At 35.8% G+C, this 17714-nt stretch overlaps 1 protein-coding gene across 2 annotated transcripts in view; it reads left to right on the plus strand.

Annotated features, from left to right (window-relative positions):
* Nucleotides 1-14971, plus strand: part of ZNF804A (zinc finger protein 804A) — a 252375-nt gene extending 237404 nt beyond the window's left edge. The window contains exons 3-4 of one of the 2 annotated variants that reach the window (XM_038421986.2): nucleotides 1577-1707; nucleotides 6191-14970. In XM_038421986.2, coding sequence (XP_038277914.1) covers nucleotides 1577-1707; nucleotides 6191-9458 — 3399 coding nt within the window. In that variant the 3' untranslated portion in view covers nucleotides 9459-14970. Of the gene's footprint in view, nucleotides 1-1576; nucleotides 1708-6190 lie in introns of both variants that reach the window. The other variant, XM_043505447.1, reaches the window with a different exon arrangement.
* The last annotated feature ends 2743 nt before the right edge of the window (nucleotides 14972-17714 follow it).

Genomic DNA, 17714 nt, shown 5'->3' on the forward strand with positions numbered 1-17714 from the left:
GACAGTCATCTAGGTCAGATACTTGGAAATTTGCTAAAAGCAAAGAATATAAGAATGGCCATATTAGATCAGACCAATGCTTCATCTAGCCCACTATCCTATCTTTTGACAATGACCAATATCAGATGCTTCAAATAGAATGAAAAGTACAAGGCAATTATGAAGTAATCCATCCCCTGTCATCCAGCCCCAGCATCTGGCTGTCAGAAGCTTAGGGACACGCAGAGTATGGGGTTGTGTCCTTGATGATCTTGGCTAATAACCATTGATGGACTTATCCTCCATGAACTTATTTAATTCTTTTTTGAACCCAGTTATAGTTTTGGCCTTCACAACATCCCCTGATAACAAATTCCACAGGTGGACTATGCGTTGTGTGAAGAAATATTTCCGTTAGTTTGATTTAAACCCACAGCCTATTAATTTCATTGGGTGACCCCTGGAAGAAGATCTGAAAGATCTTCTGAAATCAAAATCTCTGGTTGCTCAGAGTCATTTACTGCAGCCATGTTCTTCAAAATAAAAAAACTGGTAGATCTGAGACAAAAATGGTTTCACTGGAAGACCTGATTAAACTTTAATCTGAAACAAATTGCTTGTTTGCATGATTCATCTGGAGCAAAGTTTGTGTAGGGTGAAGAGAGGCACACCCAAACAAATAGATTTACTTGATGAATGGTAGTGAGACAAAGCTGTGTTAATTAAAAGGTAATCTCAGATGGATGAATTGAGATGGTGTTGGAGAATCAGGTCAGAAACAAAAATATCTGGTGACTTGGCATCCACTTCCAACTGGAGAGGAAAGCTCCTGATCCCATTGTGTATATGGAATAAGTAATTACCTCATTGTTGGGAACAGAAGTGTAAGATGACCACATCAATGCCATATAGTAGAAATCAGCAAAGTTTCTGTGAGAGGTATGGTTTTGAAACTCACCTGGAGCACAATTTTTTCCATGATCTGGAAGCTGAGAGTAACCAAGAAAAAGAGACTTATCATTTGAAGGAAACAGCATTCTAACCTTTCCTTTTCTCAGCCTAGCAACACAGAAGATAATGGGTGTGGGTGAAACCTGCTTTCACAAAGAAAATGTGGAGGCAGCAGTTATGATTCTGAGCGGAGGCAAATTAAGGCATAGGTGCTATAAGTCTGTACGTAAGGGAAAAGTTTAGCTATCCACCAAGTCAAATACAATAAATTTCTGGATTGTTTTGGCCAGTGTATCAAAAATGTTTTTCACACATAGTTGTTGTTTTTCTTTTCAACATAGCAGACAAAATTAATACCTGATGTAACTCCATTGTACTCCATGGAATTACACCAGAGATGAACTTGTTCTAAATTGTTTAAGTAAAAAGATAGAGTAACATACCTTTACTCAGTAAATATATTTCAGGAAAGGACCATGCAGTAATCTGATGTAATATTTTGAATATTGCTGTACTACCTAAATGTGTGATTTCTAACATGAAAATAAAAGAAATCAACAAAAGTGCAACTGAACTTTTTTAGTTGTTTACCAGGGCTGTCAGGGATTCTCTTTATATTAAATATTTGTATTATTATTTTTAACAGAGACTCAAGGAACTGAAACAGAGGGAGTTTGCTCGAAATGTAGCTTCCAAATCAAGAAAAGATGAAAGGAAACAGGAAAAGGCCCTCCAACGTTTGCACAAGTTAGCTGAACTGAGGAAAGAGGCAGCATGGTGAGAGAATAACTACTCAAATGGAAAAAAGCACTGAAAAAATAATCCCCAAACTATTAGTTGGGGTTGTGGGACACATGACTATTAAGATCCTGAACCCAGAACAGGGTGCACATATTTTTATGGCAAGCTCTAAGCTGTATGTATGCAGTAATTTGATCCGGCACTATGTGAAGAAATAAATGTTTAACGTTACTTTTCTAGTGGAGCTAAAATGACATGTATTTTTAGTTAAAAATATGTTCCATATATATTTCATAAAGCCAGGCGCAGTGTTGAAAGCATTAGTGAACTAGGTCAAGCATTTGAAGCTTGGCATTATTTTATTGATGAGGAAAGGATACACTCTATCTTTCCTGGATATAACAAATCTGTGTGACTTAGAGTTTGAACTGCTCACCTGGGAATGCATCAGAAAAATCTAGTTTTAAATTTAAATACCTAGAGAAACTATATACGGGAATACCTTAAAAGAAAATGTGCCTTTTCCTGAACCCATCAGGGTACATAGTTGAACCATAACAATCACTTCTCACCAGATGTATATTCTCTATTGAATCTGGAAATATATTCCTAGTTGATACTGATTTTTTTTCATTTGAAGTGATGGCCTTTTTATCAAAAAAGTACATACTTACGAAACAGACAACTCAGTGTAAAAGAATTTGAACCACTTTCAGTTTGCTCCAACATAGATCTAACAATCACAGGAAAAAATTGCCGGTGGTTAATGTGTAAACAGAATGCTTATTCAGATGTTGTCTATGGTGAGACCTGCATCTCACGCGGTGAACTGCCACATTGTTTAGTTGAACGTGAGATCTATAGTTTTCTACTGAAAATTGGTAACATCTGTATATTGTATGACATATTGAAACAAAGTCCACCTAAACAAGTGGGCATGTCTTGGATGCAGGAGGTGTGTATGGAATGAACAGTACAGTCATACAGTTTGTAACTTCTTTGGGGCAACATATATATATTAACGAGAAGTGGCAGGTTTTTTCACTACTGTACTGTATCAAGGCTTTGCAACCTTTAAACAACACACAGCTAAATCCTTCTCTCTAACTCCCCTTACTGTGTTAGTGATAATACAGAATGGCACAGCTATTAATGGTATGCAGCAGATAGGATGAAAGACAATGGAACATCTAATGATTTATATACTGAGTTGAAATTGCTAGCTGGACTCCTGGGATAGTGTATGCATCTAGATATGGTTATAAATGCTTAAGAAGCACAATTCAGGAGTGTTACTTGCTACTTCAGAAAAAGGCAAACATATCTGTAAAGTCTAACTGTACTGTGAAAAGTGACTGTTTAAAATGACACTGAGATTCCATATTTATTCTATCTCAATGACTTGCATATTGAACTTGATTTGTTTGCAAGCAAAAAATCTAACTCGTAGCTTTATAAATTCCTGTGATCTGAAAATCCTCTACAATTCATGTCCAGTAATATAATTTTGCAATCAGAAATTAGCTTTTTATGTTTTTATTTATGGTACATAAGTCCAGCTTGCACTCCCATACTGTATTGACTCTTCAATGCTAACATAGTAAGTACCTCATTTTGTCAGTAAGCTAATTTACGTGTTTTGGAATAAAGATATGTAGATCCAAACTGCTTAACTGTGCCCAAAATATTTGAAAGTGTATACATGTTGTGAGCACAAAAAACATGTTTGCTAGGAAAATTGGCACATGTGTGTAAAATGTATATAAATACAAACTTTACTGACAGAATTAAAGAAGCTCATTGAAAATGTAGATGAAAAGAAAAAGATATAGTTAAGAAGTTGATGTCATTTTTGCAGTTACTTTTCTCATAGATAGATAGATAGATAGATAGATAGATAGATCTGTTGATTCCCATATATTGTTCTAAATAACTGAGAATAGATTCAAAAGAGCATTAACATTGGTATAATTTCAACTAAATGAAAACCTTATTAAAATATTTAATTGACAAACTAGAATGCAATGTACATTTTAGGACTAGGAGAGTCAAGAATCTGATCTAGCCTTATGGACTAATACAACTGGATCATGATGGGGGTGATCCTGTGTGTCAGGAATAGAGCAGTAAGCTGCCAATTAGTGTGTTTTTAAATTAGTATCCAAAACTATAGTAAACACTTTTCATTTAAAAAAATGTGGAAAACCCAATTTTCTGTCTAAAACAGAACACTTTCAAACAGCCCTAACTGTTCTAATGTGTTCTACTTCAGGTGGGCTTTGAGGAATTTTCAAAATATTCAGCTAGTGCAGAAGCCAGGTCAATCCTTCCCAAGAAGGTAGATTGACAAGAACATGTAATCCCTGTGTTCTGCAATAGTACACCCTATTGATTTCTGCCTGTAGTTCAGATATTAGTGACAATCTGTAAAGCCATATATGGTTTGGGATACAGTTAGTCTGCTGTAATGTCTTAGTTGTTAGTCTTAATTTGGCAGCTAGCCAGCCATTCTCAGATGAGTGCTCCCATCTCTGGAAACTGTTCCCCTGAAATGTCCATCAAATGCTGAATTTGGCAAACTTCAGATAGTGGCACCAATTCAGATTTTTTTGGAGGGAGGAGAAATTCTGGTCCCTGCCACCCCGCTCCCTGCAAGGCCCTTGCTTATTGCCAGCTCTCCCACAGGGACCCAGGCCTCCCTCAGCCAAGTTCTTGGCTGACTCCCCTGTGCTTCACTGTAGAAGAACAGACTCTCCACACGCCACATCACAACATAATTTGGCCTGCTTGCCCCTCCATCTCAACAGAGGAGTGGCCAGGCCAAATTTGAATTGTCCAATCCCATGCACCAGGCTGCAAACACCACTCACTGAAATGTGGTCAAGTTGCTTCTCTGTCTGATTTAGCGCAGAACCGCTGCTTAAAAGTGGTTGGGTCATGGCCGCTCTACCCCTGGGCTTTGCAGCCTATGGATCTTTGAGCAAGTGCAAAACTCTTTGAGGAAGGTGTTTGCCTCTTTCCCTTACCTCCCTAACTTTTGCCACTGAAGTTAGATCATATTGTAAAGCCATTTTTTTTCAGTTAGGTTGGTAACAAACATATTTTTGGCTTTCTTTCCATTCTGTTTTTTGTCAAGTGGTTTTTTTGGTTTTGAGGGGATGATGTTTATATGAAAGGTAAGACTGCACCTGAATGTTGTGTTCTGGCTGTATTTAATAATTATTGTATTTGTTCTTATAGGTTTCAGAGTAGCAGCCATGTTCGTCTGTATTCACAAAAAGAAAAGGAGTACTTGTGGCACCTTAGAGACTAACAAATTTATTTGAGCATAAGCTTTCGTGAGCTACAGCTCACTTCATCGGAATCCGACGAAGTGAGCTGTAGCTCATGAAAGCTTATGCTCAAATAAAGTCTCTAAGGTGCCACAAGTACTCCTTTTCTTTTTGTTCTTATAGGAGCTATGCAAGGCAGTAAATAAACAGAGACAAAAACATTTTTGCTAATATTAGCTAGATTAGGCTGGTAAAAGAAGTCAAAACTTAGTTCTCTGAAAGAGCTAGTCTAAAGATATTTTCAACCTATCTGGAGCTAGTTAACACAGGAACTCAGGTGAAACCCTTTTTTTGTGAGATACCCACCCCAATTTCCAGCCAAAATAGATTAAACACAGATAGGCATACATGCTTCTGGATGATTACCTGTACTGAATCTATGGAGGTTTTCAGGTTTTTCCATCATTACTTCAAATATGTCAGTTTGATTTTTCAGTTAAAAAAAACCAAGTGTTGTATTGCATTGTGAAAGATAGACCTTTACTGGCTGAGTTTCAAAAGTAGCATGACTTATGGTAATGCAGAAATTCCCAAATTGTGGTCTGTAGACTACTGGTGCTCTGTTGGCTCTTCTCCTTGCTTCTTGTTGAGTCAAACAGAACAGCTGGGATGAGGAGACGAAATCAAGAACAAAAGTAGACAGTGTGATTAATTTTTGTTCATGAAGGATAAATCACTTATTGCACTAGGTCAGCTTAAAGTACATAAAAAGAAAAGGAGTACTTGTGGCACCTTAGTGACTAACAAATTTATTTGAGCATAAGCTTTCAGACTAACGGCTGCTACTCTGAAACCTGAAAGTACATAAATACTTACCTAATCTTATTTTTTGGCATGTAAGAATTTGACAAGGTTTTCACAATTATGTTTGTGATCACAAATAGGAGGAGAGGTTGACTGGGTGGTCACATATGGATGGGGAGGCAGTCTCTGTGAGAGGGAGGTGATTTATGAGACATCCTCTGTCCTACTATATTTTGCAGAAGGAAGAAGTTTGAAAGCCCTGCTGTAATGTAGTCTTGTTTTGGAACTATTGATTTAGAATAGTTAACCTGTTCCCCTAGAAATCTTTGGAGAAACAAATGTAACACAATGTTATGGAACTAATAGCACAGTTGGAATGCAGTAACTCTGAACATCTAATTTCTTTGAAGTGTACTCATGGAAAGTTTTGTTTTGTTTTTTAGTGCTCCTGGGAGTGGTCCCATGTTCAAGTCCACTACAGTTACTGTGAGAGATAATTTCCATGAAATCCCACAAAGTACTATCTTAGACGCTTCTAACAAACAAAAAAATGTGAATTATACATTAATGCACAATGCACAGAACACGAAAGAAGTTACTTCTAGTGCTTTTTCTGCTTCTGAAAGCGCAAGTAATGACAAATCAGACACTCTCAAACTTGGGGATCAAGTACAAGGAGCCCATGGACATAAAATAGGATTCTCTTTTGCTTTTCCTAAGAAAGCATCAGTGAAGTTGGAGTCTTCAGCTGCTGTATTCTATGAATATAATGATGAAACATCTAGTGAACATGGGTTTAGCAGAAGAAGTAGATTTGTTCCAGGAGCTTGTAATCTTCAGTTTCCATCAGCAACAGACATAGTTTTGTGCTCTGAGGAGAAACAAAACTACAGTCATCAACTGATGGAAAAATGTACTGACACAGCAGAAGCTTCTGAAGTTCAGGAGTCAAAAGAACTATCCAGTAAGGAGAAAAATATAATACTAGAGAATACAGTATTAGTTCCAGCTGATTCTCATTTGAAACAACCTGTGTCTTGTGATTTGGATGACTATTGTGTTGATGTCAATTCAACAGCATTACGAGATCAATCACTGTCCACAGTTGCCATTAGTAATCAGGCACTACTTGTAGAAAACCACAGTTCTGAGAGGTTGGGGAAAAAATCCCCAGCTCATGATATCACTGATGATTGCTTACCTTTGCAAGACATCGCTGAGGAAAACAATAAATACATTAATAGTGATTCATCCACAACTGAAGCAGAAATTAAAAAACTTGGGTCTGACCTACATATGTCATCAAATTCTGAAGGGGAGAATACAGCCTTACAAAACAAACAAGAGACACATAAAAGACCTTGTGAACCATTTGTTCCTGTTCTGAGCAAACATGGATCGTCTGTTCTTCAGTGGCCATCCGAAATGTTAATTTACACAAATACAGAACCATCCATTTCATATAGCTGTAATCCTTTATGTTTTGACTTCAGGTCATCACGAGTAAGTGACTGCATAGACAAAACTAAACATCAGTCAAATGTACCTCATTCTCATCACAAAACTGAGTCCAACCAGAGTCTTGTTTTAGATGACACAGATAAATCTATTTCAGAATGTGCTGACTACAAAACAGAAATTAATAAAAATGTGTGTGACCAAGCAACATCACTTATAACAGATGTTTCGTTAGCTAAAAGCTGTGAACCTGCAACAAATCAAGATAAAATGTGCTTGGATGCCTCTTTCAGGACTGGAAAAACAGAAAAATACCACATTTCTAAAAGCCATTTACGACAGGACACCAGGATAGATGATAAACACAGCAAAGTCTGGAACAAAGAAACTCACAGAAGATGGTTTCACAAAAATAGGAAAAGGAAAAGGAGAAAATTATGTCATCACCATCATGAGGAAATAGCAAAGGCAGACACTGAAATTTCTTCAACAGCTGAACAGAAAATTAATTATGTCAATGAACATAAACGTCAGCACCTTCGAAATACTTCAGGAAAGTGCAGAGATGAAATTGGTAGCATATGGTTAGCTACAGAGCAGTTACAACAGTCATGTCAAAAACTTGGTATTGAAAACAGTGATCACAAAAGAATCATGTCCACATCAATAAACATACATGGTGACAAAGGCCAATGTGGGACCTGGAACACAAAAAATAGCGATGACCACTGTACTGACTCTGAACCTCTGCACAGAAAGTACAAAGCAAGCTCTCATAGGCAGTCAAAACAACTGACTTTGAATTCTGGAAGACATAACTTAATGTATTCTAGAACATTATGTAGCTGTAAGGTCAGAAGATCTAGCTGTAGCCCAGATCATAAATGTTTGGAAAAATGTACAAGTCAAAGCCAGTCCATCAAGAGAGCTTACAACTTTCTGACTGATGAACCTGAAAGACCCTATCGAAAGCGAAGACAACATACATATTCTTGTTCATCAGATGAAAGTTCATGTAGACAGGCATTTTTATCAGAAACGTATCTCAGGCAAACAAGTAATTTAGCTGCACATTGTAAACCTAAAAGGAAAAGAAGGAGAAAAAGATCTAGAACCCATCACATATTTGTCAACAAAGAACCAAGAAGAAATGAAAATCATAGACCTTCCAGAGGAAATTCTACATTAAATATTTTGGGGGAATTGTTAACACAAGAAAATATACAACAAACAAAAACTCAACCCATAAAAGATTATACAAAAAATATGGCGGAAACAACACAGCTGGTAGAAAACAAGTTGACTCTACAATCTGATGGTTTACTTTTATCAGAAAATAACAAGTCAACAGAGTGTTCAACAATGGAGAGCTCTCCAAGTATATTTTTGGAGGACTTCATGCATTCCTCTGCTTCTGTTATTGAACATAGTGTTTTGACAACTGCAACACCAGAGAACTTGGTAGAAGAAGAAAAGAAACATGAAAATGTAAGGGCTCGTGAAAGTCAAGCTCCTTATAAAGTGCCCAGTATTGATAGAAATGTGGAACAAACTACTCGTAAACCATATCTATGCCAACATGAAGTAACAGAGACCATACCACAAGAAAAAATAAATGAGGCAACCAGTGAATGGCTGCGGTATAATTCGGGCATAATTAACAGCCCTCCACCTTTGTCATTCAAAGAAGCACATATAAATGGTCATACCTTTTTAACCACTGAACAGATACTTGCCCCATTTACATTGCCTGATCAGACATTGATATTTCCCCCAGAAAACCATGGAAAATTCAAAGACTTGCAATGTGAGGCCTATCAGCAGCTCATGCAGCAAAACATGCTGGCTAACAAGGTGAAGTTTGCCTTTCCGCCCACTGCAATCCAACCTAATTCTCCTCTGCAGCCTTTGCCCTTGCAGCAGCCCTTATGTTCTACCTCTGTAACCACAATCCATCACACGGTTTTACAGCAGCATGCTGCTGCTGCAAGTACATTTAAGGTTCTCCAGCCTCACCAACAGTTTCTTTCACAGGTCCCAACCCTTTCAAGAACACCTTTACCTCATCTCACAGTAGGACCTAGACTTTGCCCAGGAACTCACACAACTTTTGTTGCTCCACCACAATTGCCACTAATTCCAACTTCTGTCCTTCATCCGAGTCACCTGGCTTTCCCCCCATTACCTCATGCATTGTTTCCTTCACTGCTTTCACCGCACCCAGCTGTCATTCCGTTGCAGCCCCTCTTCTAGGTCAAGTTTTCAACAATCAAAATGGAAAGAGCTGTCTCTAAATTAACATACTGCTATATGTAAGCACTCATCAGTTTTGACAAATGGTTCTTTAAGTGACTGGAATAAACTGGTTAAAATGCCTCATTAATTTGGAATCATTTACTATACGTGTAACAATGCAAATATGTATGTAAAGTTCAGCTCCATAATATAACTAAAGCACTGAATAGTCTGATACTAATATGAACTATATATATATATATATATATGTATGAAAATCATGTCTTAGAATATGTATAATGTATATAAAATATATTTATAGTATTACAATTTATGTTGTAAAGTATGCGCCTTTTGTTTTTTTATCTTTGTGAACTTGCACCTATTTAATGTTTAGACAAAGCTGATGCACTGTTTTGTACTATGTTTCTTGAAACTGTAAATCTAGTGACAAACTATCTCTTGCAATAAATTTTTGTTAACTATTTAAGTATATCAAAAATCAGTCATTGTAAGCCTCACGGATGAATAACATAGTCTATTCCTGCTATGTTTGGATAATCAGGTTTCCTATCATTCAATGATTTATTACCAAGCTTAGAGGCTAATGCCTTAAGGGTAACTGTCTTACCGAGCAAGGGACAAAGGGTAATAGATCTATTTGTGTTAGCAGTCTGATGTCACTGAGACTAATTTTGTCGACTTGTAGTATGCGGACAAACTGCTGACTGTTTGAGCCACTCTCTTTTCTATTAAACCAAAACCAGCTCTTTTAAAGTAACATAAATGGCACAGGGGAAAAAAAGCAATGACATTTGGAGTAAACTATAAACCATATCCGCATTTAGCTTCTTCAGCATAAAGAGCACTACATTTCCTGCCAGATGTCATCCACGTCTGCACATATGCGTGATTGAAACAACCAAAGTTGTTTTGCCATTTTGCTTCTGCAAAACCCACATTTCCACGTGGAAATGGAATAGCTGGTCATGCAACCAGCAGTGTGTGCACACAAACTGTTTGTGTCGGGGGGGAGAGGGTGCCCCTTTTGTGAGTGCAATTTATTTTATGTCGAAAAATAGGCACACTGAAATGATGATCAGTTCAGAAAATTCAGCCAAATAATTACATTGTTCCCTTGATGGACATATAGCTCATGTTTACCTCATTGGGAGATGAACAAGCATATCAGAAGGGACAATGTTTCCACCTGTGTATCATTTCATGTGATAGGTGGAGATGGCAAGGATATTTGGGCATATTTGAACTGAGGAAAGTCACAACTCTTACTGGAAATTTCCAGTCTTTTAAGGGGTTGAATCAAACTCTTACTATCAAATTAACAATTTTGTCTGACTATTTTCATATTGTATGGTTCTAGAGTGTTTTGTCAAATATATATATACATACATACACACACACACACGCACACGCACACGCACACATATATTTGGTCCTTCAGACATTCCTCTCTACTACCCCAACCCCCTTATTTAGGTCTGATCTAATTCAACTCTCATATAAGACAATGGGAATCTTTCTATTGGCTTTACTGGAGTTTGGTTAGGTCCATAATGATGACACAGCCTTAAATGTATATGGCCCTAGCCCGGCAACACTTTTTCATATTATCAGTCCCATTCACTTTAAAGGCGACTAGTCACATGGATAGAGAGGAGGGATTGCAAAATGACCTATAGTGACAGTAGCATACCCTCTTGTAACAAAATATAAGAGATAATTTAGAAATTTATGTTGGCTTCCTTTCTTCATTGATATGATTATGATAAAATTGAAGAATATATTAAATAATTAATACCAATTTCACTCTTAAACGAGAGTAAAATGGCATAAATATATTGTTATATTTGCCATCTATAATTCTAAAACTTATATAATTCTAAAACTTTATATTACACTCAAAAGCTATCTCAATCACTTTCAAATACAATTATAAAGCTCTGGGGTCCACATATGTTTACTTGGTGCAACATCTTGCAGGTACAGTACCATTGTAAAGAGGAAAACTATATTACTGTGCTAAAGGCTAGTACAAAGGAGCACTTTGATGGCCTGGTTTTCCAAGATGCTGAGAGGTCACAAATGGGTTGGTGGTAACGGGTGCAGCAGGTACTGAGCAACTTTGAAAATCTGACCAAATATTTTTTTGTTTTTTAGTTTTCATCCCTCCAGTTTGTGGTTTCATGCCTAATTTTGTTTAATTTGGTATATGGAAAATGCAGCTTAACGGCTATTTCTGTCTTTTTATTTTGTGTGTATGAAATGTATTTTTCATGCTTTAATAGTTTTAGACTAATTTCTGATTTAAGTAACAATTTATATTTAACACATTATTTAGGGAAGGTTGGGGCAAAATAGCAATTTTATAACATTACAATTAGAAAATAAGAAGATACTGTGGGAAACAATTATGCACAGTTTATCTTATTAACAAGTTTTATGCTGCAGCTAGTCAAAATTTCCCCAATTTCAAATTTTCAACAAACATTTTCATCCAAAAATCATTTTTTGTTTTAAAAAATCCCCAAAATTTGTAAGAAATTTTTCTACTAGTTCTATTTTATACTTTGGATTTTACACTTTCACTGGAATTTAGCTTAAATGTATTGTCTATTAAGGAATTTAACAGTTTTAAGATATTGCAAAATGATATATTATATAGAGTAACTGCATTACCATTGTGTATAAAGTTAATGGATATAAGTAAAATACCAATAACGAGAAGGTGTAAGTATTCTTTAAACATTAATACCTTAAGCAGTAGCACTGTTTTATATATGTAACTTCAAATATAGAAATACAGAAACATTTTCTAATAACAAAGACTGAATTTCAAATTGAACAAGCTAAATTAAATGATTTAATAAATATTTCATATGAGTTGCTCTTGTATTACTAAATAATTTTACTGGATACATAATCTAAGTGTAGTTCTGTCTACTTGTATTTTCTGATTTTACAATCTCATTCATAAGTTTGGAAATCTTTGCAAGTGCTGAATAATTGAAGACACTATGATTCCTAGATATACAATCTGCCAAGTTTCTTAAATCTAATTAATTTCTTTAGAATGTTCAAATCTAATCAGAAATGTTGCCTTTTAATGTTTTGCAGTTCCAACTCATATTGCCAATTTATGTAATGATTGGAATCTGATTCCAAGGTAAAGGAATAAAAATAAGTTACTGTTCCTTTAAATCACTGGAGTTGTTGGAATTAATTTATCTTCAGATTGCAATGATAAACCTAAATTAGGTTATAGATTTTGTTAAATGGCTTCCCATTCCCAGAACAGCTACACAAAGAAATGATTGAAAAGTTAATATGTTCCACTGAGATGAGAAATGTGTTTTTTTCCTGTCCTTGGAAAGCAGCAATTTGTCCAGACCATGACCTTCCTGGAGGCATACCATTTCTCAGGTAATATGTACCATAAAATAATGTTCTAAATAGGATTTTCCAAGCATTAAGAATCATAATCATCTTGCATTGTTATAGGCAGTTTGGACTAATTGTACACTTTCCTTTCTAATCTATAAGTACACAGAATAGTTAAAATGCTATAATACATACAGAAAGCAGAAGAATCCGATTGTTCATTTTACTGAACTTAACCACAGATTATCCTAAATTTTAACTCTGCCTGAAAGGAATAAACTCACATGGGATTTCTGCAAGAATGAGCAAAATGGTTTACAGATTGAGACATCTGATCCCCAGACAGTTGTAAAAAGCACACATTTTAGAGCCTGATCCTGCACAATGCTAAACAACTGTAAGCTGCTGAGCACCCACAAATGCAAACTGAAGTCCCTGGGAGTCGTGGACACATCACCGCACAGTCTTGTGTGCCTAGTGTATTACAGGAAGATGAATGCACTGTGTGCATGCTTAAAAGCTCTTCAGTTTAGAAAGCATAAAATTTAGGTTCACCTCATTATATTGGCACTTCAGAGATAAAAGGCAAATGCTTACAATATAAAACTATACAAGGCCTCAACTATTGATGCTGCCCCAGCATTTTGAACATAGACTAACTTTATTCCAAACGTTCTTCACTCATCTTCATTCTTAAGGCTCTGGTTCACCAAATTACTTAAATACATGCCTAACTTGGAGCACATTAATAGTCACATTGATTTCAATAGAAGTGCTCATGTGCTTTAAGTTTGGCACTATTTAATTACTGTGCTGAACTGGGGCCTACAGGAGAGATCTACAAATTAGCATCTATGAGAAATGCCAAAGTACATTTCTTTTCCTTTGTACATGCAATAGAGAAAGCAAGTTTATCTTCAGCTATTAAAATCCAGCATGTCCAGCACTGTCTTGTTTCTCTTTGCGTTCACATTTAACTCAATTTAACTCAAATATAACTGAACATCAGAACGATTACATTTTAGGGTTTTAAATATGCTCATTCTACTGCTCAGTTTAACTTCTCCATTTGTCAGTATTGTAAAGAGAAGTTAAACAAATTGCCCTGGTCCAAATCAGTGGACATCTTTGACTTTACTGCAAAATGTTAGATAATTTTGCTTGGAACAATTTACCTTTCTTTTCTGCAGCCCTCATTTTTGACTCCAACAGTCCTAATTTTGAGACTCTTTTAGGGATTCATAATACTGGTAGTCCCACAACCATGGGAGATTTCTCTCAAAGGAGCTCTCATACTCTAACAGTGTGCAACAAAGCATCATTTATCATTCTTCTTTTTAGTTCTTGGTATAGGGCTGGAATCATGATACTAAAAAGTGGTTTCTGTTGAAATATGAATATTCTGTTAATTCCTGTATCAAAACTAGACTTTTTAAAATGATGTTTTCTCTTCTTGGGAGAGTTTCTCATACAGAGTGATGGTACCAGCATCTATTTCCCAAATATATTTCAGTTTAGTATATTGTGCTTGCTTTTATAAAAGTGCATAGCTTCCCAAACTGCTAAACTTTGTCTTCAGTATATTTTCTACAATGTCTTTCCCCAATGTACATATTTTAGCAATCTGGTAATATGTTTCTGAGAGCTCACTGTATTTAACGTATTGCTTTAAACATATTGGGCCAGCTTCTTAGCTGGCGTAGATCAGTGCAGCTCTGTTGACTTCAGTGGAGCCACACTGATTTGCTTGAGTTGAGGATTTGGATCACTGCCTTTTATAAATCTCCTAAAACATCCCAAATAAAAACTGAATCTAAGCAGTAAATCTGTAAAATATACATTTCTAAATATACATTTCTGCTTTTTTGTAATGAAGACTTATAAACTTTAACCTGTCAGTTATTTTGTTCTAAAGTTCATGAGCTGTACAGAATATACTGATTTGCATTGTTGTATATTGCCAAGTAATTTTACATATGCAAACTGTACCACTTCACATGTATATGCAATATGTTGTCTTATTGTAAAATTGTACCATGTTATTTTAATTCTTTCTGTTGAAATTAGATTTTGTTTTATAAAATAGAATATACAGTACTGTACAAATGTCACTAATTGCATAAATTACTATGACTTATTATATAATAGGTACACAGAAATTTTGTAGATTATTTGGGTTTAATGTTTACAGTAACTATATACTTAAATATTACTGTATTTACACTATTTCTTCTCCTCCTTACTTTGAATATTTTATAAAGATTTGTTCATTTCCGTTCTTTGTCATTTAGTGACATCAAAGTTTCTTAGAATTTATATTTGCAAATAAAATCTAAGCCCCCCCCACACATTTAATTGAAAAAATAAATTACCCGCTGTAACAATTCAAAGACTTCTCATTTTAGTTTCAAGCTTTTAAGTTTATAGATGTCCCATGTGCTCATATCCCAGATGGAGTTTTACTATTGACTTCTACAATGGAGTGGTACCATTGGCTTCAATGGGGATGAAATTTCAGCTGGGTGCTTAAAGAGGGGTCTTTGTTTACTAAAACTCCACTAACATATTCACAGTTTTCAATGTAATTCCAATTTGATATGAAATAAATAAGAGCACAAATCAGTAAAATGGTTAGATACATTTCTATATTATTATTTTACCTCTCTTGGTGCAAAGAATGGGTCTGGAGTTAATTGTCAAAACCCTTTTAATTTTTCTGTTATACATCATTACAGTTTCAAACACTGTCTATCCTGAGTCACAAAGAGTTAGGTGTTCGTGCATAAATGGCTTTATCTCCATCCCACATGTTACTCAGCATGACAAGATTCATACAGTATTAAGGTGGTGTGAGACAGTGGGCACTTTACAATGAAACAATCACAGTATTTAAATGTTTCATTGGTGTCAGGTCGGGGCCTGGAGCCCAAATCCAGAAAGAAGAGCATACTCACTAAGTTGCAAATTTTAGTAATGTGCAATAGATCTTCCATTACTTGTGTGAATTAGAAGATTAATTTTAAATTAAAATGGTTGTTGCTTCACTGCATGTCTGATAGCTTTAAAAAGGGAGGATACTGGTTTCAATTTTTAAAAAAGAATACAGAATGGATAGGAAAGCATTTCTGAAAATTGATTTTGGACCTTCTAATCATCCCTTACATTTTATACATGCATTCCTTGCAGTTCCAAAGCAGTAATATGAGGAAGGTTCGAGAATAAAACATAGAAGAAGAAAGTTCTGTTCTAAATGGGCCTGATCACTCTCTCAAGCTTGAATACATCAGAGGAGTAACTCAGTTTAAGTTAATGGGGTTACACTGGTGTGAAATTGGTGTCAATGAAAACTGAATCAGATAGGAAGTTTCACTTGAAAAAAATGAAAAAACCCAGCAACATGAGGGAATGTGTCCCCAAAAATCCTACATATAAGGGATTCTTAGAATCTGTGATTATTAGGTCATTTCAGCTCTGGCAAGAATAGTACTATACGTCAACCTTTATTCATAAAGAGCATTAATGGTGGTGATGGAAGGGAATGTTGGCAGAAGAAATGAAACCATAATAAGAGATGTACAGGGTGTGTGGCTCTGAAAGGAAAAGGCCAGAAAAATCCACATCCCCAAATATATCTGCTGCTGGTGGAAATATCACTGTCACTAGCAGGGTGGGTTTTAAATATATATTTTTAACATGCACATAGGGACAGATTATCACTGCATCACTTGCAACTGATGCGATTGAAACCCTTCATTGGCTGCCTGTCTTCAAGTATGTGAAGGGTGTTGACATGGTCAGAATAATGAAAGGGAGGTGACTATATTGTGTGACATATATTTCTTTCTCAGTGGGCTGAGAGGAGATAGTTTCAGATAGCTTTTTGATAACTATCCGTATTTTGTACATTTTTCTCTTTCACATTAACAGTGCTATTTCGTTCACCAGCTGTGCTTTCTGCTAAAATGTCCTCCAACCAATTCTTGTCAAGAAGAGATAGGTTAATGAGAGAAGACCTGCACACAGTTTGCTTCAGTTTTATCTCCAGAGAAATAATTCAATAGAACTAGATTTCAGTGTACAACTTCTCTGTCATCTTTCTATTCAGTAAGTTGTTATTCTCTACAAGCAGAACAAAAAAAGAAAAGAAAAGAAAAAAACAGCCTTTTCATCTGGCACCAATAGTATACATCTGTTCTGGGGCCTGGGTGGAAAGGAAATTCTCAAATAGTTAATTGTATTTTTCACAAAGGAGTTATTGATAGGTGGAAGCAATCTCACTATAACTGCACATTTTTGTATTCTTATTTACTTAAGAAGACAGTACAGCCACTTTAAAAGTAGCATATGAGTAAAAGTAACATGAAAAAAATGGCATTAGGTAGTTGAATAGGACATTTCATTGGTAAGTTACTGTATGTTTATGATTTTAAAACACTTATTTGTTTTAGTCAGGTGCTTTACTGTCTTATTAGACACAGAGGTCAGTGCCTGGCATGCAGGAGTTCTCTATGTAAAAAGGTTTTCCATGTTGGAAACATTTAAAAAAAAAGGGTTAAGTAACTGGATGGGCATGGAGATGAATTACACTCTCACTTTTAGAGGAGTTTGCATCTCATGCATATTAGCTGAAATGCTTTGGTGGAGCAGTTTGCAGAAGTTTAATCTTGATGTTCATCTCTTGCTGGAAACCCATGATATATGGAAATACAGGGACTACTATGTGTCTCTGAGTATGGTTACATCAAAATGAGATCATACAAATGAGCAGTCCAAATATGTGCATTAGAGATTCATGATTGTTGCAGCATTTCTACCAAATGTTTGACTTATGTAGGTGGAGGAATTCTATGAAGTCAGGATGATGTCCAGTTGGCA

The sequence above is a fragment of the Dermochelys coriacea genome, chromosome 11 (genome assembly GCF_009764565.3).
Source record: "Dermochelys coriacea isolate rDerCor1 chromosome 11, rDerCor1.pri.v4, whole genome shotgun sequence".
Lineage (NCBI taxonomy): Eukaryota > Metazoa > Chordata > Testudines > Dermochelyidae > Dermochelys > Dermochelys coriacea.